The 20,340-nt window shown below is 43.6% G+C and overlaps 1 protein-coding gene across 1 annotated transcript in view; it reads left to right on the top strand.

The window, feature by feature from the left end:
* LOC124594325 (serine-rich adhesin for platelets) overlaps positions 1 to 20,340 on the top strand; it is a 111,073-nt gene that overhangs the window by 61,033 nt on the left and 29,700 nt on the right. Inside the window, exon 4 of the mRNA XM_047132691.1 lies at positions 10,232 to 10,450. Within this exon, the coding sequence (XP_046988647.1) occupies positions 10,232 to 10,450 (219 nt within the window). The remainder of the gene's footprint in view (positions 1 to 10,231; positions 10,451 to 20,340) is intronic.

Below are 20,340 nucleotides of genomic sequence, written 5' to 3'. Positions count from 1 at the left end.
CTCACAGAGAAAAGAGAATATAGTATTTTCAGTTGTCAAACGACTTCTAAAGCCGAACTGTACACTCGCCACAACGGAACCGAGCAATGGTTCCACTCAAAATAATCGCCACACAAGTCATTTATACCACTGGGAAGTCAGACAATCGATCGTACAAACATACCGCCGTTTGAGTCTCGTACAGATTCCCGTATGGAGGACATAGTGATAGACATCCCTGGGGTTGTGAAGCAGCTGAATGAGTTGAAAATAAATAAATCGCCAGGTCCTGATGGGATTACAATTCGATTTTACAGAGAGTACTCTACTGCATTGGTTCCTTACTTAGCTTTCATTTATCGCGAATCTCTCGCCCAACGTAAAGTCCCGAGCGACTGGAAAAAAACCGCAGGTGACGCCTGTATATAAGAAGGGTAGAAGGACGGATCCTCAAAATTACAGACCAATTGTAATGAGGCTGTTTAGGTTTTTATGTTGGTAATGCCATGTAGTGCTCTATATGAAAATCACTGACTGTGCTGTGTGCAGTCTGTGGCTGGTTTGTATTGTTGGAATTTGCTATTGTAGTGTTGGGCAGTTGGATGTTAACAGCACGTAGCGTTGCGCAGTTGGAGATAAGCCGCCAGCAGTGGTGGATGTGGGGAGAGAGATGGCGGAGTTTTGAGAGCGGATGATCTGGACGTGTGTCCATCAGAGACAGTAAATTTGTAAGACTGGATGTCATGAACTGATATATATATTATGACTTTTGAACTCTATTAAGGTAAATACATTGTTTGTTCTCCATCAAAATCTTTCATTTGCTAACTATGCCTATCAGTAGTTAGTGCCTTCAGTAGTTTGAATCTTTTATGTAGCTGGCAGTAGTGGCCCTCGCTGTATTGCAGTAGTTTGAGTAACGAAGAGTTTTGTGAGGTAAGTGATTCATGAAAGGTATAGGTTATTGTTAGTCAGGGCCATTCTTTTGTAGGGATTGCTAAAAGTCAGATTGCGTTGCGCTAAAAATATTGTGTGTAAGTTTAGTGTTGATCAGAATAAGTAAAAAGAGAAATGTCTGAGTACGTTCAGTTCTGCTCAGCTGTTTGAAAATCAAATAACGTAAGAAGTTTATCTGCGCAGTCATTCATTAATTTTTCTAAGGGCACGTTTCACAATATCCTTAACATCGGTTTGTTGCAGGATTCTCGAACATATTCTCGGTTCGAATATAATGAATTTCCTTGAGACAGAGAAAGGATAGGTCCTGCGAAACGCAACTCGCCCTTTTTTCACATGATATCTTGCGAACCATGGATGAAGGGTATCAGACGGATGCCATATTCCTTGACTTCCGGAAAGCGTTTGACTCGGTGCCCCACTGCAGACTCCTAACTAAGGTACGAGCATATGGGATTGGTTCCCAAGTACGTGAGTGGCTCGAAGACTCCTTAAGTAATAGAACCCAGTACGTTGTCCTCGATGGTGAGTGTTCGTCGGAGGTGAGAGTATCATCTGGAGTGCCCCAGCGAATTGTCGTAGGTCCGCTGTTGTTTTCTATCTACATAAATGATCTTTTGGATAGGGTGGATAGCAATGTGCAGCTGTTTGTTGATGATGCTGTGGTGTACGGGAAGGTGTCGTCGTTGAGTGACTGTAGGAGGATACAAGATGACTTGGACAGGATTTGTGATTGGTGTAAGGAATGACAGCTAACTCTAAATATAGATAAATGTAAATTAATGCAGATGAATAGGAAAAAGAATCCTGTAATGTTTGAATACTCCATTAGTAGTGTAGCGCTTGACACAGACACGTCGATTAAATATTTGGGCGTAACACTGCAGAGCGATATGAAGTGGGACAAGCATGTAATAGCAGTTTGGGGAAGGCGGATAGTCGTCTTCGGTTCATTGGTAGAATTTTGGGAAGATGTGGTTCATCTGTAAAGGAGACCGCTTCTAAAACACTAATACGACCTATTCTTGAGTACTGCTCGAGCGTTTGGGATCCCTATCAGATCGGATTGAGGGAGGACATAGAAGCAATTCGGAGGCGGGCTGCTAGATTTGTTACTGGTAGGTTTTATCATCACGCGAGTGTTACCGAAATGCTTCAGGAACTCGGATGGGAGTCCCTAGAGGAAAGGAGGCGTTCTTTTCGTGAATCGCTACTGAGGAAATTTAGAGATCCAGCATTTGAGGCGTACTGCAGTACAATTTTACTGCCGCCAACTTACATTTCGCGGAAAGACCAAAAAGATAAGAGAGATTAGGGCTTGTAAAGAGGCATATAGGCAGTCATTTTTCCCTCGTTCTGTATGGGAGTGGAACAGGGAGAGAAGATGCAAGTTGTGGTACGAGGTACCCTCCGCCACGCACCGTGTGGTGGATGGCGGAGTATGTATGTAGATGTAAATGTAGATGAATTCCTCTTTCGTAGAATGCAGTCGACTGCTGGCGGATCCAAAACCATGCCCACTCTTCCCTTATCTTGTCCGATTGAAACTCATCTCCATGTGTGTCTTTTTGCAGGTCGCCAACAATGAGAATATCACATGGTGAAAGATTCAGGCTGTATGGAGGATGTTGCAGTGTTTCCCAACCAAACTGCTGAAGTGTAGCCTTTGTCCAATTGGCAGTGGGGGGGCGGGGGGGGGGGCACTGCTTTCTTGCAACAGGAGTATTCCATCCGACAGCATTCACGGGCGTTTTGACTTTATGCCACGTCGCAGTTTCTGCAAAGCATCTTCATAGCTCTGCATACTGACTGTGGTCTCACGCTCGAGGAACTCGACGAGCAGAGGGCCTCTGCATTCCAAGAATAAGGTCATCATGACCTTACCAGAAGTTGTGAAACTACAGGGCTATTAAAAATGATTGAAGCGATTTCATAAATTCACTGTAGCTCCATTCATTGACATATGGTCACGACACACTACAGATACGTAGAAAAACTCATAAAGTTTTGTTCGGCTGAAGCCGCACTTCAGGTCTCTGCCGCCAGAGCGCTCGAGAGCGCAGTGAGACAAAATGGCGACAGGAGCCGAGAAAGCGTATGTCGTGCTTGAAATGCACTCACATCAGTCAGTCATAACAGGACGAAGTTCAACAAAGATCCACCAACTGCTAACTCCATTCGGCGATGGTATGCGCAGTTTAAAGCTTCTGGATGCCTCTGTAAGGGGAAATCAACGGGTCGGCCTGCAGTGAGAGAAGAAACGGTTTAACGCCAGCGGGCAAGTTTCACGCGTAGCCCGCGGAAGTCGACGAATAAAGCAAGCAGGGAGCTAAACGTACCACAGCCGACGGTTTGGAAAATCTTACGGAAAAGGCTAAAGCAGAATTGCTACAAGCCCTGACACCCCATGACAAAGTCAAACGCTTTGAATTTTCGGCGCGGTTGCAACAGCTCATGGAAGGGGATGCGTTCAGTGCGAAATTTGTTTTCAGTAATGAAGCAACATTTTTTCTTAATGGTGAAGTGAACAGACACAATGTGCGAATCTGGGCGGTAGAGAATCCTCAGGCATTCGTGCAGCAAATTCGCAATTCACCAAAAGTTAACGTGTTTTGTGCAATCTCAAGGTTTAAAGTTTACGGCCCCTTTTTCTTCCGCGAAAAAAACGTTACAGGACACGTGTATCTGGACATGCTGGAAAACTGGCTCATGCCACAACTGGAGATCGACAGCGCCGACTTCATCTTTCAACAGGATGGTGCTCCACCGCACTTCTTAAACAGGAGATTGGAAAACCGATGGATCGGTCGTGGTGGAGATCATGATCAGCAATTCATGTCATGGCCTCCACGCTCTCCCGACTTAACCGCATGCGATTTCTTTCTGTGGGGTTATGTGAAAGATTCAGTGTTTAAATCTCCTCTACCAAGAAACGTGCCAGAACTGTGAGCTCACATCAACGATGCTTTCGAACTCATTGATGGGGACATGCTGCGCCGAGTGTGGGAGGAACTTGATTATCGGCTTGATGTCTGCCGAATCACTAAAGGGGCACATATCGAACATTTGTGAATGCCTAAAAAGCTTTTTGAGTTTTTGTATGTGTGTGCAAAGCATTGTGATAATATCTCAAATAATAAAGTTATTGTAGAGCTGTGAAATCGCTTCAATCATTTGTAATAATCCTGTACTTTGGATTCCTTTGTCTTTGCCTTTGGCCTCGTGCTGTTGGAATGTTGCCGGACGGAAGCACCCTGTTTCACCAAAACACCCGTCCTCATACTGTTAATCGGACAAAGTCTACACTTCAGTGGTTTGTTTGGGAAACACTGCAACATCCTCAGTACAGTCGCATCTTTCACCATGTGATTTCAAATCATTGGCGATCAGAAGAAAGACATGCGTGGAGGTCGGTTTTGACCGTCTCGTCTCCCTGTGGGATATACGTGTTAACAAATGTGATGACAACTTTTCAGTGGAACCACTCCATGGTCCCGTTGCGGTGGGTGTTCGCTTTTCATTCAACCGCTCCTCTTAGCCGTAGTATTTTCTGTTAGCTGGTATTGCCACAAGGTTTCTGAAGTAATTTCTAAAGAACTGCACGACAAAACCTTACAATTACAGGTGATTTAACTGAATAAAACTAAACTTGTATCGCGTTGAAAAATCACGTTTCAGTAGTTTCATCCACAGGACCAGTTTTAATAAACTATTGATGCAGCAGCTACTTATACCACGTATAAAGCGTGTCCGACTTCTCTTGACTACCACAAAGAATTTTTCGTTAAAAAAAAAGTATCAAGCAGTACTGTTTAGCTACCAGGGGATGTGAACCAACATGATTGCCTTTCTTGCAACTTCGATCGTTAGGAAGATATGAAGAACAATTCGTCTCTTTTAAATAGTACCCTAAGTCGTTTATTCGGTAATCCATTCCTCTCGTCGAGACCTGTTGAGAAATGCATTGTAGTTTACCATTCACGCAATCATGACGTTATTAAAACGTAACGCATAACCGGCTTTGGGTCTCCTATACTAATACACATTGCTCGTCCCTGGGGCATCATAACTCCTGTACTTGCTAGAGTTGGAAGGCAGATGGAAAGACAAGGTACGGATTGCGCTTCTCCCTGAAACAACTGATTCTCGGCTATATCGGTTTTTCTTTCATCTTCAGTTTAACCTGACTGCTAAAACCGCCCAAAATAATCAGTTTCTGAAATAATTGATCTTAGATTTTTTCATTACTATTATTTCCTGTAATAAACATAGAACAAAGACTGAAAAGCTACAAGACTCTCTCAGCCTTTTGCATTACACGGTTCAAGATAAGTAGAATCAAAATATGAAATACAATAGGTAAATAAAAGAATATCTCGTCTCTCTACCGTTCGTGTTTATCTCAAAAAGTAATGAGGACTTGAATACTGGGAAAATCGCTAGTATTCTCCTATTGATTCTAATTTTTTGGAGCTCTGCTCAAAAATTATATTGTAATTCATTATCATGCCACTATTTGGATATTACCAAATTGCTAAGGAGTGAGAAACTGAGGTTGGAGAACTCTGTTTCTCGTGTTAAGTTGTCCGTTTCCCAGTGCCTCAACCAGATAAAAGCGTATTATATAAATAAAGGCATCAGATCAGTTAATTTCTATTTTTATCATAAACTGTGAGTGAATTGTTACGTTTTTAATTTATTACAGTTACCTTAATTTCTTTTCTCTTTTATTGCTTCATAGAAATAGCAGACAAATAACAAACTCTTGGGTAAATTTTATAGCGTTCTTTTTATTTAATTATTTCGAATGAAAATCCCGTAGTCAAATATATTTATTTACGGTACTTATTAACAAGAAATCGAATATAATTGATTTTTATCAATATAACTAAACATACCGTTTCTAAAAAATTCAAATGAACAATTTATATAGTGAGAAAAATAGAACATTTACCTGGAACAGTTACATGACAATAGTTAAAATTTTAGTAATGAATTAATTCATTGGCCAATATTTATTGACCAATCTACTCACAAATACACATTCTATAATGTGTTGATCTGTAAGTCGACTCCTTTCATCAGAAACAATTTCATTCAAAGAGGATACCATTTCTCCAGAAGCCACAGAAATTCCTTGTCAATGATAAATATTTGTGAGCTGCAAACGACGGCTTTTACTCTGTTCCCAAAACATGAAAGGACCGCTGCTCCTGGGTAGTAAGGGACAACAGCAACATTACTGCGTCAGCAGTGCTCTACCGATTTTTATGCAATGTATATATTGCTTGTTTCTAACTGTCGACATTGTTGTTAAAACAGCACTCATTATTTTTCTCATTTTCTTTAAAACCTAATATTTCAAAGAAATGGAAATTTTATTAATCAACATTGCTCATTTTGAAAAATTTTTATTTAAAAATCAAAAATTTTAGCACCTCTGCTATCACAAATTAATATACCGGTTATTTTTACGTGTTTATTATTAAAAAAATTAAAAAGTGTTATCACTAAGACCAAAAAGTACCGACTAATTAAGCGTTAAAGCATCTGTATCGGTTTCAACAGGTCGGTTTTTGCCGTCCCTAACAAGGAAACTGGCAAAACCGACACGCAGCAGACAAGTTCCAGAGGACGAACGCACTGCAAATTCTTTAATCACTGTCTCTGATTAATATACAATACCTAATAAATAAAGTAGAAGCGCACTACGTTAGAAAACACTCCCTGTACCAGGAAAAGTAAATACGATTGTGCATGGCCACCTTTAATCTAGGGAAACTGCGTCCGAATGCGGAGCCACATCACTCTGTGACCGACGCTGCTGCCATCTTAGCATCAGCGGAAGGAGAGTGGCACAAATATATGGAGAGCACTACACGTTTGTTGCAAAGGTCAAGGCTTGGCACAAGCAATCCACAGAAAGACCGATGTCATTGGCCAAGGATGCACTGTCTAGAACAGTACACCACATTACCGGTGCCATTGTCCAGCAGGTGGAATGCTCTCATTGTTCACGACTGTCGAATTACAATAGCAGGCATTGCTGCAGAGGGTCGCACTGAGCATCAGAAGTGTACACTTCACCATTAAAGAGAAAGTTTCGCAAAATGTGCACCCAATGAGTGCCTCACAGCGCAGGAAGAATGTCGAATGGCACTCTCTCTTGAACATGCGCAGTACTATGCGAAGCAAGGGAACGACTGCTTGTCACAAGTGGTCGCTGGAGACGAGACGTGGTGTCACCACTTTGAACCCGAGTCAAAACGTCAAAGTCTCCACAGGAAGCACGCAGGGTCGCTGGTACCCAAAACGCACTTCGTTTGAGGCCTCCATTTCACCGTTTCCAGCACGGCCGAGCGCTCGCTCTGTCCTCACGTCGGGTGTGATTGCGTCCCTCTAGTGTCCCTCAGCGTTATAGGGATTGTACCTTCTTCCTCAGACAGTGGCATCACGACTCTTTCAGCGGTTTTAATTTTACAGCCTCTGGCTCGTTTATTTTTGAATGCGCCTTATACACTGTCCAGTCCCAATTACGTGACCACCTGCCAAAAGGCTGAATAGCCATCTTCTGCAGTACAGACTGCTGCGTACAGGAAGAGAGACGGTGAAGTTCTGGAAGATACCAACAGGAATTTGGAGGCATGCCCACTCCAGTGACGTGGCCAGCACGCTAGGTTTCTCTGTTGAGGATCCACGGCACGAACAGCACAGTCGATGTAGTCTCACAGATTGCCGATTGGATTTTAATACAGGGATTTGGTGGCCACGGGAATACAGTAAACTCATACTGGTGCTCTTCAAAACCACGGTCGTACACTGCAAGCAGTATGACACGTTGCATTGTCCTGCTGGAAGTTGCCACGTACCGAGGAAAAATAAACTGCATGTAGGGATGGACTTGGTACTCAAGAATACATGCATGCTTGTGTAGATCAAATGTGCCTTCCTGAACGAGGAGATCATCCTGGGAATATTACGAAAGTATTCTCCAGACATAGTGCTTCCCCCTCCGGCCTTGACCCTCCTGACGATTGTTACACTGTGTTTGCTTTCAGACGTTTCACGTTGTACACGCCAACAGCCATCTGTCCGATGGAGCATAAAACGTGATTCATCTGAAAAGCCTACCTGTCGCCACTGAGTGGACCTTCGGTTGCAGTATCGTGCTGATGAACAACAGTCAGCATGGGTCCATGAACCAGGTGCCTACTGCGGAGGCCCATACACAGCAGCTTTCGCTGAACAGTCGTTGAGGAAACACCACTGGTCCACCTTGGTTCATCTGGGTTTTCGGTTGCTCAACAATTGCACATCTGTTCGCCCGCACACATCTCCGCAGCAGTCGTTTACCCCTGTCATCCAGCACCTGTGGTGAACCACGTTTGCCTTGGCGCCAGTTATGAATAGTGCCATTTTGCCATGCACGATTATATTTTAACCACAGCAGCACGCGTGCAGTATACAAACTTAGCCGTTTCGGAAATACTTGCACACTCGGCCCAATAGCCAATGACCACGCCCGGTTGGAAGTTGGATAAATCGCTCCGTTTCCACAACAGGACAATGACTGCATTGTGTTTCGCATCCCACTGACACGCTTTATACACCCTCCACTGGTAGTGCTGCCACCTGCCGTCTGTGAGTAGAACATAGGCGGTGATGGTGTGACTGGACCGTGTATTTACACTACTGGCCATTAAAATTTGCTCACCACAAAGATGACGTGCTACAGACGCGAAATTTAACCGACACGAAGAAGATGCTGTGATACGCAAATGATTAGCTTTTCAGAGCATTCACACAAGGTTGGCGCCAGTGGCGACACCTACAACGTGCTGACTTGAGGAAAGTTTACAACCGATTTCTCATACACAAACAGCAGTTGACCGGCGTTGCCTGGTGAAACGTTGTTGTGATGCCTCGTGTAAGGAGGAGAAATGCGTACCATCACGTTTCCGACTTTGGTAAAGGTCGGATTGTAGACAATCGCGATTGCGGTTTATCGTATCGCGACATTGCTGCTCGCGTTGGTCGAGATCCAATGACTGTTAGCAGAATATTTAATCGGTGGGTTCAGGAGCGTAATACGGAACGCCGTGCTGGATCCCAGCGGCCTCGTATCACTAGCAGGCGAGATAACAGGCATCTTATCCGCATGACTGTAACGGATCGTGCAGACACGTCTCGATCCCTGAGTCAACAGATGGGGACGTTTGCAAGACAACAACCATCTGCACGAACAGTTCAATGACGTTTGCAGCAGCGTAGACTAATCAGCTCGGAGACCATGGCTGCGGTTACCGTTGACGCTGCATCACAGAAGGAGTGCCTGCGATGGTGTACTCAACGACGAACCTGGGTGCACGAATGGCAAAACGTCATTTTTTCGGATGAATCCAGGTTCTGTTTACAATATCATGATGGTCGCATCCGTGTTTGGCGACATCGCGGTAAACGCACATTGGAAGAGTGTATTCGTCATCGCCATACTGGCGTATCACCCGGCGTGATGGTATCGGATGCCATTGGTTACACGTCTCTGTCACCTCTTGTTCGCATTGACAGCACTTTGAAGAGTGGACGTCACATTTCAGATGTGTTACGACCCGTGGCTCTACCCTTCATTCGATCCCTGCGAAACCCTACATTTCAGCAGGATAATGCACGACCGCATGTTGCAGGTCCTGTACGGGCCTTTCTGGATACAGAAAATGTTCTACTGCTGCCCTGGCCAGCACATTCTCCAGATCTCTCACCAATTGAAAATGTCTGGTCAATGCTGGCCGAGCAACTGACTCGTCACAATATGCCAGCCACTACTCTTGATGAACTGTGGTATCGTGTTGAAGCTGCATGGGCAGCTGTACCTGTACACGCCATCCAATCTCTGTTTGACTCAATGCCCAGGCGTATGAAGGCCGTTATTACGGCCAGAGGTGGTTGTTCTGGGTACTGATTTCTCAGGATCTATGCACCCAAATTGCGTGAAAATGTAATCACACGTCAGTTCTGGTATAATATATTTGTCCAATGAATACCCGTTTATCGTCTGCATTTCTTCTTGGTGTAGCAATTTTAATGGCTAGTAGTGTATCTAGCTCTCGCCTAGTTATAAGACAACCGCCGTAGTTTTATAAAATTTAATTTTTGTATCTTTTCAGGTCAGTGTCCTGTTTATTGTTCCACATTGTGTTGCTCTGGCGAGTATATCGTAAAAAAATAGAAAATAAAAGAAGAAGTGTATTTTGTGGTGGAGAGATGAGTGACGTGGTGGCGCGCGCGACTTGTGCAGAGTAAAGGCAAGCTGCTGGAGTTCTACAAGGAGCGCGCGCAGCAGTGGTACGAGGGCCACGTGGAGGAGGCGGACTGGTCGGCGGTGGGCGACCTGGTGCGGCGGCGCACCAACCTGCTGGTGCGGCGGCAGACGCGCGGCCGCGTCCACGAGTTCGTCCGCGGCGCCGGCCTCGCGCTGCGGCCCCCGCTCGCCGCCTTCACCGCCTCCGTCTTCCAGGTCAGCGGCGCTCGCTTCTTGTACAAAGTTTCAGTGATTGATTGGCGTTTTAAAAAAGACTAAAAAGCATAAAATAATTTCTCCTAGCCCTATTCAGACTCCTAACCCCATACAGATAGCCCTGAAAATTTGTGCTTGTGAATTTTTAACAGCTACGAGAATCCTTGTAAAATTTAAAACGAAAAATGTGGGGCGCATGCAGTAAATAATAGCGAGCAGTGTAGAGAGCTGCTGCTGTTGAGATAAAGTTTCTAGTTCCTTAGGTGAACTACTCATGCATCAATTATCTATTGCATGCGCTCTACGCTTTCCTTTTTCAATTTTACAATGTCATTGCTATTAAAAATTCACAAGCAAAATTTTTAAGACAATCTATATGGGATTAACAATATGTATGAAGCTAGGAGAAACTATTTTGTACCTTATAGACAGTTTTAAAAACGTGTTACATGAGAAACTTTTTATTTAAATAATTATTATTTATTTTATACATTTTTAATTTTTGATTTTTTGTTTGTTTCCATTTTCACCTTTTTCCTTCTGTAACATTACTTCAGCAAATGTTATAAATTTTAATTTCTTAGTCAGTCGTTATAAGAATGCCAGAGATTCTAAACACCTTAAATCGCTCGAGTCATTACATATTATAATCTCTGTCTCTATGCACCTTTTCCTTCTTTTTTGAAGAAGCAAGGCAATGGAACCATCTTTAAGTTCAAATAAAGCATTTACTGCTTCCTCTTTCAGCTCATTTATCAGAAACTACACGTTAGGGTGTTTTTCATTTGTTGAGAAGTTTAGTCTCCTATGCCAACCTTGGATAGCAACCCTGGTCCCATGCCGCTAGTTAAAAACATTCCACTTTTCAGTTGGTATACTGGGATTTTCCATCCATTGATTGACTATGTATAGTCTGCGAATTTCATGACGTTTTCTACATTGGGTATTTCCTCCGTTATAACCACACACACTTCGTCAAAACTGTTTGCTGGAATGTGTACCGCTGCAGCACACATGCGGCAAAACACTTGGAATTCTTCTCCATACCTGTATTCCATCTTTAATCCCAATTCTTGTATTTTCTGCCACAAACATTCGTTCAAGCGGAAATTGCAACCGTTAAGGGATGTGCTGGGGAACACTATTTGCATAACTTTAATAGTAGCCATTTCAAAGTCTTGCACTGTTGTTTTCAGTGACCAACCAGGCATCTTATTTTTCAGTCCAGAAAAAAGTCTTTCATATGTATTTTGACTTTTGTCTGGAACAAAGCATATAAGACAAGTATACCGTCGTCTCTTCTTCTGCGCTTCTGATGTCAACGAGTGTGGTGTACAGTGTACAGTTTGAATTGTTCAAACAACTGTCAAATATCCCGTCCACAAGAACAGTTCCAATTGTATGCAGAATTTTTCTCCGCTTCTTCACAACCGATCACCAGCGTTATTTTCTCTGGAACATACCCCTCCGTTTTAAAAAAAAAAGTCCAGTTAATTTCAAAATGTCTTGGCTCAATTTAATCTCCGAGCTAGATTCAGGATGCTCGGTCGACTCAATAGCATCCCTTCTTGCTTTGCAGAATGCAGTCTTGGAGTTCTCATACGTTGACATACTTGCGATGAAATCTAAACCTTTATCTTCTACATCTTGAAACTGCTATTTAAATTTTTTTTAAAACAGACACTGTTTTTTTTTATGTCGTGGACACTTTTCCTGCAGCTAGGCATTCGTTTCGTAATCTCCATATCTGCTTTGTCAGGTGGGCAAGAATGTTGCTGTTCAGCCGTGCTTCTGCTATTTGCAAATTTCAAATGGTCACGGCACTTACTCCATTCTGAATTTACACACAACCAGTTCGTATACACATTACATTTACTATGCAACCAGTAGCAATAACTATTGCTGGGAAGACACGGCTTCCCTATCGCTGTAGTTATTTCCATTAATCACAATTCACAGAACTCAAGTACATTAGGACTACGAAATCATATCGAAAAGAAGCCTATTGGCAGCGCACTGTCTGATTGACGGTAACAACACACCCGCTACTTGTGAACGAGTAGCGTAAATTAGGAGTGGGGAGGTTCTGTCAGAAAACTCACGGTGTAAAACTGCTTGGTCGGAACCTGCTTGCGGCACCTACAAATAATGTCGGAAACATCATGGTCGCGACCTGGAAACACTGGAAGGGTTTCGATTCCAGAGTGAAATTTTCACTCTGTAGCTAAGGGTGCGCTGATATGAAACTTCCTGGCAGATGAAAACCGTGTGCTGGACCGAGACTCGAACTCGCGATTTTTGCCTTTCACGGGCAAGTGCTCTAATGACTGAGCTACCCAAGCATTACGCGTCTTCATAGCTTTACTTGCACCAGTATCTCGTCTCCTACCTTCCAAACTTCAGAGAAGTTCTCCTGCGAGACCTGCGGGAGGTTTTAGATTGGTTATATAATGGCATGACAGAGATTTGGAAAAGAATTTTGACCTATAAGATATTTTCCGGGGCAGACGTGGACTATGACCATAATGTATTGTTTATGAACTGCAGACTAAAACTGGATAAACTGCAAAACGGTAGGAAATAAAAGTGATGGGACTTGGATAAACTGAAAGAACGAAAGGTTGTTGAGAGTTGCGGAGGTAGCACTAGACAACGTTAGACTGAATCAGGGGAAATGAATGTAAAAGAAGACGAATGGATAGATTTGAGAGATGAAACAGCGAAGGCAGCAGAGGATCAAATAGGTAAAAAGATAAAGCTTTGTAGAATTCCCTGGATAACACAGGAGATATTGAATTTAAATGACGAAACAAGAAAATGTAAATACGTAGCAAATGAAGCAGGCAGAAGAAAATACAGATGTCTCAAAAAAAAAAAAATTGACAGAATGTGCAAGTGACTAAGTACGAATGGCTAGTGGCCAAATGCAATGATATAAACGAGTACATAGCTTGCAGAAAGACAGATGCCACCTATAGGAAAATTAAGGAGAACTTTGGAGAAAAGAGAAGCAGCTGCATGAATATCTAGAGCTCAGATGGTGAACCAGTACTGAGGAAAGAAGGAAAAGCGAAACGGTGGATGGCGCATACAGAGAGTCTATACAAAGGATATGGAGCCAATATTACAGAAATGGAAGAGGATATAGATGAAGATAAAATGGGAGATATGATACTGCGAGAAGAATCTGATAGAGCACTAAAAGTTCGAAGTCGACAAAACCACCGGGAGTAGACGAGATTCCATCACAGCTGTTGATAGCCTCAGGAGATCCATCCGTGACAAAACTCTTCCATCTGGGGTGCAACATATATAGGACTGGCGAAATACCCTCAGACTTCAAGTAGAATGTAACAATTCCAATTCAGAAGAAGGCTGGTGCTTGATAGGTATGAATACTACCTAGCCATCAGTTTATTAAGTCACGGTTCCAAAAGGCTGACATCAATTATTTACTGATCTCTAGGAATATCATTTTAGGCCCTGGAGAAATGTAGGGTCACCCAATACCGACCCTACGACTTATCTTAGAAGATAGGTTGAAGAAAGGTAAACTTAGTTTATAGCATTTGCAGTTTTAGAGAAAGCTTCTAACAGCACGGACTGGACTACACTCCTTGAGATCCCGAAGGTCGCAGGGATAAAATGTAGGGAGAAAAAAGTTATTTGCGACTTGTACAGAACCACTTTCCACGAAGGACATGAACTAGAAGCAGTCGTTGTAGCCTATCGCCGATATTATTCAATGAGTACACTGATCAAGCTGTGAGGGGATCCCAGGAGAAATTTTGAAAGGGAATTAAAGTTCGAAGAGAAGAAATAAATACCTTGCAGTTTCCGATGATGATGTGATGTCAGAGACGGCAGAGGCCCTGGAAGAACAATTGAGCGGAATGGACAGCGTCTTGAAAAGAGATGATAAGATGAACATCAATAAAAGTAAAACAAGGGTATTAGACTGAAGTCGGACTAAATAATATAAAAACCAACATGGATTCCGAAAACAGAGATCCTGCGAAACTCAGCTCGCTCTGTTCCTCCGTGAGATTCACAACGCAGTGGACAACTCCGCTGAGGTTGATGCCGTGTTCCTTGCCTTTAGGAAGGCGTTTGTCACAATCCCGCACTGCCGTTTAGTGAAAAAAATAGGAGCTTATTGAATATCGGAGCAGATTAGCGACTGGATTCAAGACTTCCTTGCAGACAGAACTTAACACGTCGCTTTTAGCGTAACAAAATCGACAGATGTAAAGGTAATTTCCGGTGTACGCCAAGGAAATGTGGTAGTATCGTTACTGTTTACAATATCTATAAATGATCTAGTACAAAGTGTCGGATGCTCTCTGAGGCTGTTCGCATATGATGCGGTTGTCTACAACAAAGTAGCAACGCCAGAAGATAGTAACGATTCGCGGACAACTGACGAATAGTGCAGGCTCCGGCAGTTGATCCTGAAAGTAAATAAATGTAGCATATTGCGCATACATATGACAAGAAATCCACTATTGTATAGCTACACTATCGATGACAAACCGATGGAACCGCACCTGTAAGAGTAACTACCCAGAACGACATTAAGTGGAATGGCAAAACAAATAGTGGGAAAAGCAGGTGCGAGATTCATTGGAAAAAACTTAAGGAAATGTAACTCATCCACGAAGGAAGTGGTTTTAAGGAGTACTGTTCATCTGTCTAGGATCCGTACGAGATAGGATTGATAGAAAAGATGGAGAAAATCCTTCGCTTCGTCGCTGTATAGCCTGGTCGGAACGAGAGCGTTGCGGAGATGCTCAACAACCTCCATTGGCAGACGTTACAAGAGAGGCGTTATGCATCACGGACAGATTTGCTATTCAAATTTCGAGAGCACTTTCCGGGAAGAGTCGGACAACACATTATGTCCCCCCCCCCCACATACGTCTCGCGTAATGACCATGAGGAGAAAATTCAAGACAGTCATTTTCCCCATGGGCTATTCGCGAGTGGAACAGGGTTGGAATGCTCAATTAGTGGCACAAAAAATAGCCTCCACCACGTACCATAAGCTTGCTGAGTATGACGTAGGTGTAGATGCAGAACATGAAATGAGACGCTAAAAGCAATTGACTGAGAATTTCTGTTTGTGGAGCAAACTAGCTCATGATGGCCGAAGTAGGGAAGATGTAAAATGTAGACTGGCAATAACAAGGAAAGAATTTTTGAAAAAGAGGAATTTATTAAGAATGAAATGAAGAGGGTCCGTCTTCTTGCTAGAACACATTTGTGGTACCCTCGGTGGATTTTTTTCTTTGTTTGTTTCTGAAATGTAGCCTAGGAGTATACGGACATCAGACTTCGTTGTTGTTAGATTTCATATTACTTCACCTTTTTTTACATTATCCGGTTGCCAACAGATATCAGACACAAGTTTAAATTAATACAGCACATCTGCTAAAACACAGGGATGTAAAATGCTACATAAGAAGTGAGTGGAACGGCTAGGTTGAGCTGGGTAAAATACTTTTCTTCAAAGTACATTACATTCTTATTTCATAAATGAAACCCTCATTAGAAGAAAAAAATATTCATAATTCTCGCCCAAGTAGTTTAAGACAGCTTATGATTTTGTATAGATAAATTAATTTACTTCCACAGCTCCCTCCGCAAGAATCATAAAAGAAGGCTGTATACATAGAAGAAGCCTGGAGATACTGACAGGCTTCAGATAGATTATATAATGGTAAGACAGAGATTTAGGAACCAGGTTTTAAATTGTAAGACATTTCCAGGGGCAGATGTGGACTCTGACCACAATCTATTGGTTATGATCTGTAGATTAAAACTGAAGAAACTGCAAAAAGGTGGGAATGTAAGGAGATGGGACCTGGATAAACTGACTAAACCGGAGGTTGTACAGAGTTTCAGGGAGAGCATAAGGGAACAATTGACAGGAATGGGGGAAAGAAATACACTAGAAGAAGAATGGGTAGCTCTGAGGGATGAAGTAGTGAAGGCAGCAGAGGATCAAGTAGGTAAAAAGACGAGGGCTAGTAGAAATCCTTGGGTAACAGAAGATATATTGAATTTAATTGATGAAAGGAGAAAATATAAAAATTCGGTGCATGAAGCAGGCAAAAAGGAATACAAACGTCTCAAAAATGAGATCGACAGGAAGTGCAAAATGGCTAAGCAGGGATGGCTAGAGGACAAATGTAAGGATGTAGAGGCTTATCTCACTAGGGGTAAGATAGATACTGCCTACAGGAAAATGAAAGAGACCTTTGGAGATAAGAAAACCACTTGCATGAACATCAAGGGCTCAGATGGAAACCCAGTTCTAAGCAAAGAAGGGAAAGCAGAAAGGTGGAAGGAGTATACAGAGGGTCTATACAAGGGCGATGTACTTGAGGACAATATTCTGGAAATGGAAGAGAATGTAGATGAAGATGAAATGGGAGGTACGATACTGCGTGAAGAGTTTGACAGAGCAATGAAAGACCTGAGTCGAAACAAGGCCCCCGGAGTAGACAACATTCCATTAGAACTACTGACGGCCTTGGAAGAGCCAGACCTGATAAAACTCTACCATCTGGTGAGCAAGATGTATGAAACAGGCGAAATACCCTCAGACTTCAAGCAGAATATAATAATTCCAATCCCAAAGAAAGCAGGTGTTGACAGATGTGAAAATTACCGAACAATCAGTTTAATAAGTCACAACTGCAAAATACTAACGAGAATTCTTTACAGACGAATGGAAAAACTGATAGAAGCCGACCTAGAGGAAGATCAGTTTGGATTCCGTAGAAATGTTGGAACACACGACTTATCTTAGAAGCTAGATTAAGGAAGGGCAAACCTACGTTTCTAGCATTTGTAGACTTAGAGAAAGCTTTTGACAATGTTAACTGGAATACTCTCTTTCAAATTCTGAAGGTGGCAGGGGTAAAACACAGGGAGCGAAAGGCTATTTACAATTTGTACAGAAACCAGATGGCAGTTATAAGAGTCGAGGGACATGAAAGGGAAGCAGTGGTTGGGAAGGGAGTGAGACAGGGTTGTAGTCTCTCGACGATGTTATTCAATCTGTATATTGAGCAAGCAGTGAAGGAAACAAAAGAAAAATTCGGAGTAGGTATTAAAATCCATGGAGAAGAAATAAAAGCTTTGAGGTTCGCCGATGACATTGTAATTCTGTCAGAGACAGCAAAGGACTTGGAAGAGCAGTTGAACGGAATGGATAGTGTCTTGAAAGGAGGATATAAGATGAACATCAACAAAATCAAAACGAGGATAATGGAATGTAGTCGAATTAAGTCGGGTGATGCTGAGGGAATTAGATTAGGAAATGAGACAGTTAAAGTAGTAAAGGAGTTTTGCTATTTGGGGAGCAAAATAACTGATGACGGTCGAAGTAGAGAGGATATCAAATGTAGACTGGCAATGGCAAGGCAAGCGTTTCTGAAGAAGAGAAATTTTTTAACATCGAGTATAGATTTAAGTGTCAGGAAGTCGTTTCTGAAAGTATTTGTATGAAGTGTAGCCATGTATGGAAGTGAAACATGGACGGTAAATAGTTTGGACAGGAAGAGCACCTTCTTAATATTCTCGTAATACTCCGGAACTGTATTTGTTGCAACGTCGCGCCAGATCTTTGGCGGAATCGGTGAGCTTTGGGCAACCGTTCCTCCGTCCTGTGCGCGCGGTGAGTCACCTGAGAGCGCAGAACGGGTCGGCCGAGCCCACGGCCGGTGGGGCAGCCGGTCCACTTGTGCGACCACTGCGGCGGCGGCAGCAGACGTGTTGTTACGCGCTGTCCGCACACGGCGCGCCCGCCGGCAGCTGAGCGTGCTGCGAGGGCCGCGCCACTGACCCGCTTCGCTGCGCGGTAAACCCCGCTCTCCTCTTCTCCTCCCCCCCTCATTGCTCGTCACGCATTCTGTAACAGCCAGTAAAAAACAGCTGTATTACCTACACAGGACCTAACAGGTTTCGCTACTGGACTCTTGTTCTTACTGATGTTCCGATGAGAATTTGACCGTCAGTTTCTCATGTGACATCCTGAAAGCCAAGAACCTAGGCCAGTGGTTCCTAGCCTTTGTGAGATCATTAGATGATTACCCCTGACAGCAAACAGATATTAGCCAACACTCTCCCGCCTCCACACCTCGCTCCCCTGCCCCCTCTCCCCCTCCACCCATCACCCAAATGAATGAAAAAGAACTATCTGTGAACACTTTAATTTTTAAAATGACGAAAGATAAAAAGAAAGCTAGCTATCTACATCGAGGGTAGACATTTGTTACAAAACAAGTTACTTCTGCGTCTCTTCCGCCAATACCGGGCAATCGACTTTTAATTAAAATGTCTCCCCCGCACGTGAGTAATATACATAATGGCTGTGACACGTGGTTGACGACATTTGGAAATTTGGGTCTGGCCGTGAAGCGTGTTCAGATAGCCTAATGTGCCGCAGTTCGGCCGGTGTGGCCGAGCGGTTCTAGGCGCTTCTGTCTGGAACCGTGTGACCGCTACGGTCGCAGGTTCGAATCCTGCCTCGGGCACGGATGTGTGTGATGTCCTTCGGTTAGTTAGGTTTAAGTAGTTCTAAGTTCTAGGGGACTGATGACCTCAGATGATAAGTCCCATAGTGCTCAGAGCCATTTTTTTGTGTCGCAGTCTACCTTTGGACAGTGGTGAGGCGCGCACGCCTTGTTTGAGTCTCGCCTGTTGTGCTCCTTGCGAACCAGCGCGCGTTCGTTTACTTGCGCGTACCGGCTTGTCTCAGAGTCCGACTTCATCGATCATCATGGTCTTTTCTTACCCCCTAGCCACGATTAAATTAACGGGATGAAATGCGTCTCCCGCCACAAGATGTCCTCTGAATTCATTTTCCGATCCTCAGTAGTACTGTGTACATAAAGCTGGTGAATGACGAGCTGAGCGCCGACGTTGTGAGGCGCGACGCTCTCAAGTTCCGATATTCTAACTGACATATGAGGATTGTCGTGCTTGATCATGCTGGTTTTAGCCTCCGAACGTAGGTTTCCGAACTCCCGTTTGAGGTAGCATTGGACGTTGTGGTGACCGCCTTGAAACTTTACGGTAACGTCGTCAGTCACGTCGCTGAAACCTGGAACACGTCCGAAACATACCGTGTCCTCAATGATGTCCGTCAGATAAAAATAGAACTACAGAAACACGTGCCTTCCTCCTCGGTTATTACCAGCTGTACGGCTCTCGTCATGTACGATGGCCAGCCCCGCTCCTGTTCAGGTTGTGGCCGGGAAGGCAATGTTCGTTCTGATTGTCTCCGACGTAGACTGGTTCAGAAGCCGATCGGAGACGCCGCTCTTCCAGCGCCGCCCACTGTGTTACCTCTATCTTACAAGTCTGAGGCGCTGCTGCCTGCTGTGCTCCCTCTGAATCAGTCGGTATCGGCGACGACTCCTCTCGACGACGCGATGGATGTTTCGCCTGCCTCTCCTACCAGAGGCAATACAAATGTACGATGACCGTCAGCAGGCAGAAGCTGTCTATTTATTTATTTTATTTACACGTCTAGTTCCATAGGACCGAATTGAGGAACAAACCTCCACGGTCATGGAACGTGTCAGTACATGAGATTACAACGTAAAAGTAATAACAGATAAAAATAAAATGTTCATGAACCCGAAAAAGTCAAACCGTAAGTTGAAGTAAACGCAGTAAACAGTACAACAAGAATCAGCTTAATTTTTCAAGGAACTTCAAATGGCTCTAAGGACTGTGAGACTTAACATCTGAGGTCATCGGCGGGCCGCGGTGGTCTTGCGGTTCTTGGCGCTGCAGTCCTGAACCGCGGGACTGCTACGGTCGCAGGTTCGAATCCTGCCTCGGCATGGATGTGTGTGATGTCCTTAGGTTAGTTA

Source organism: Schistocerca americana, chromosome 1, assembly GCF_021461395.2.
Source record: "Schistocerca americana isolate TAMUIC-IGC-003095 chromosome 1, iqSchAmer2.1, whole genome shotgun sequence".
Classification (NCBI taxonomy): Eukaryota; Metazoa; Arthropoda; class Insecta; order Orthoptera; family Acrididae; genus Schistocerca; species Schistocerca americana.
This window is presented reverse-complemented; position numbering and strand designations above follow the sequence as displayed.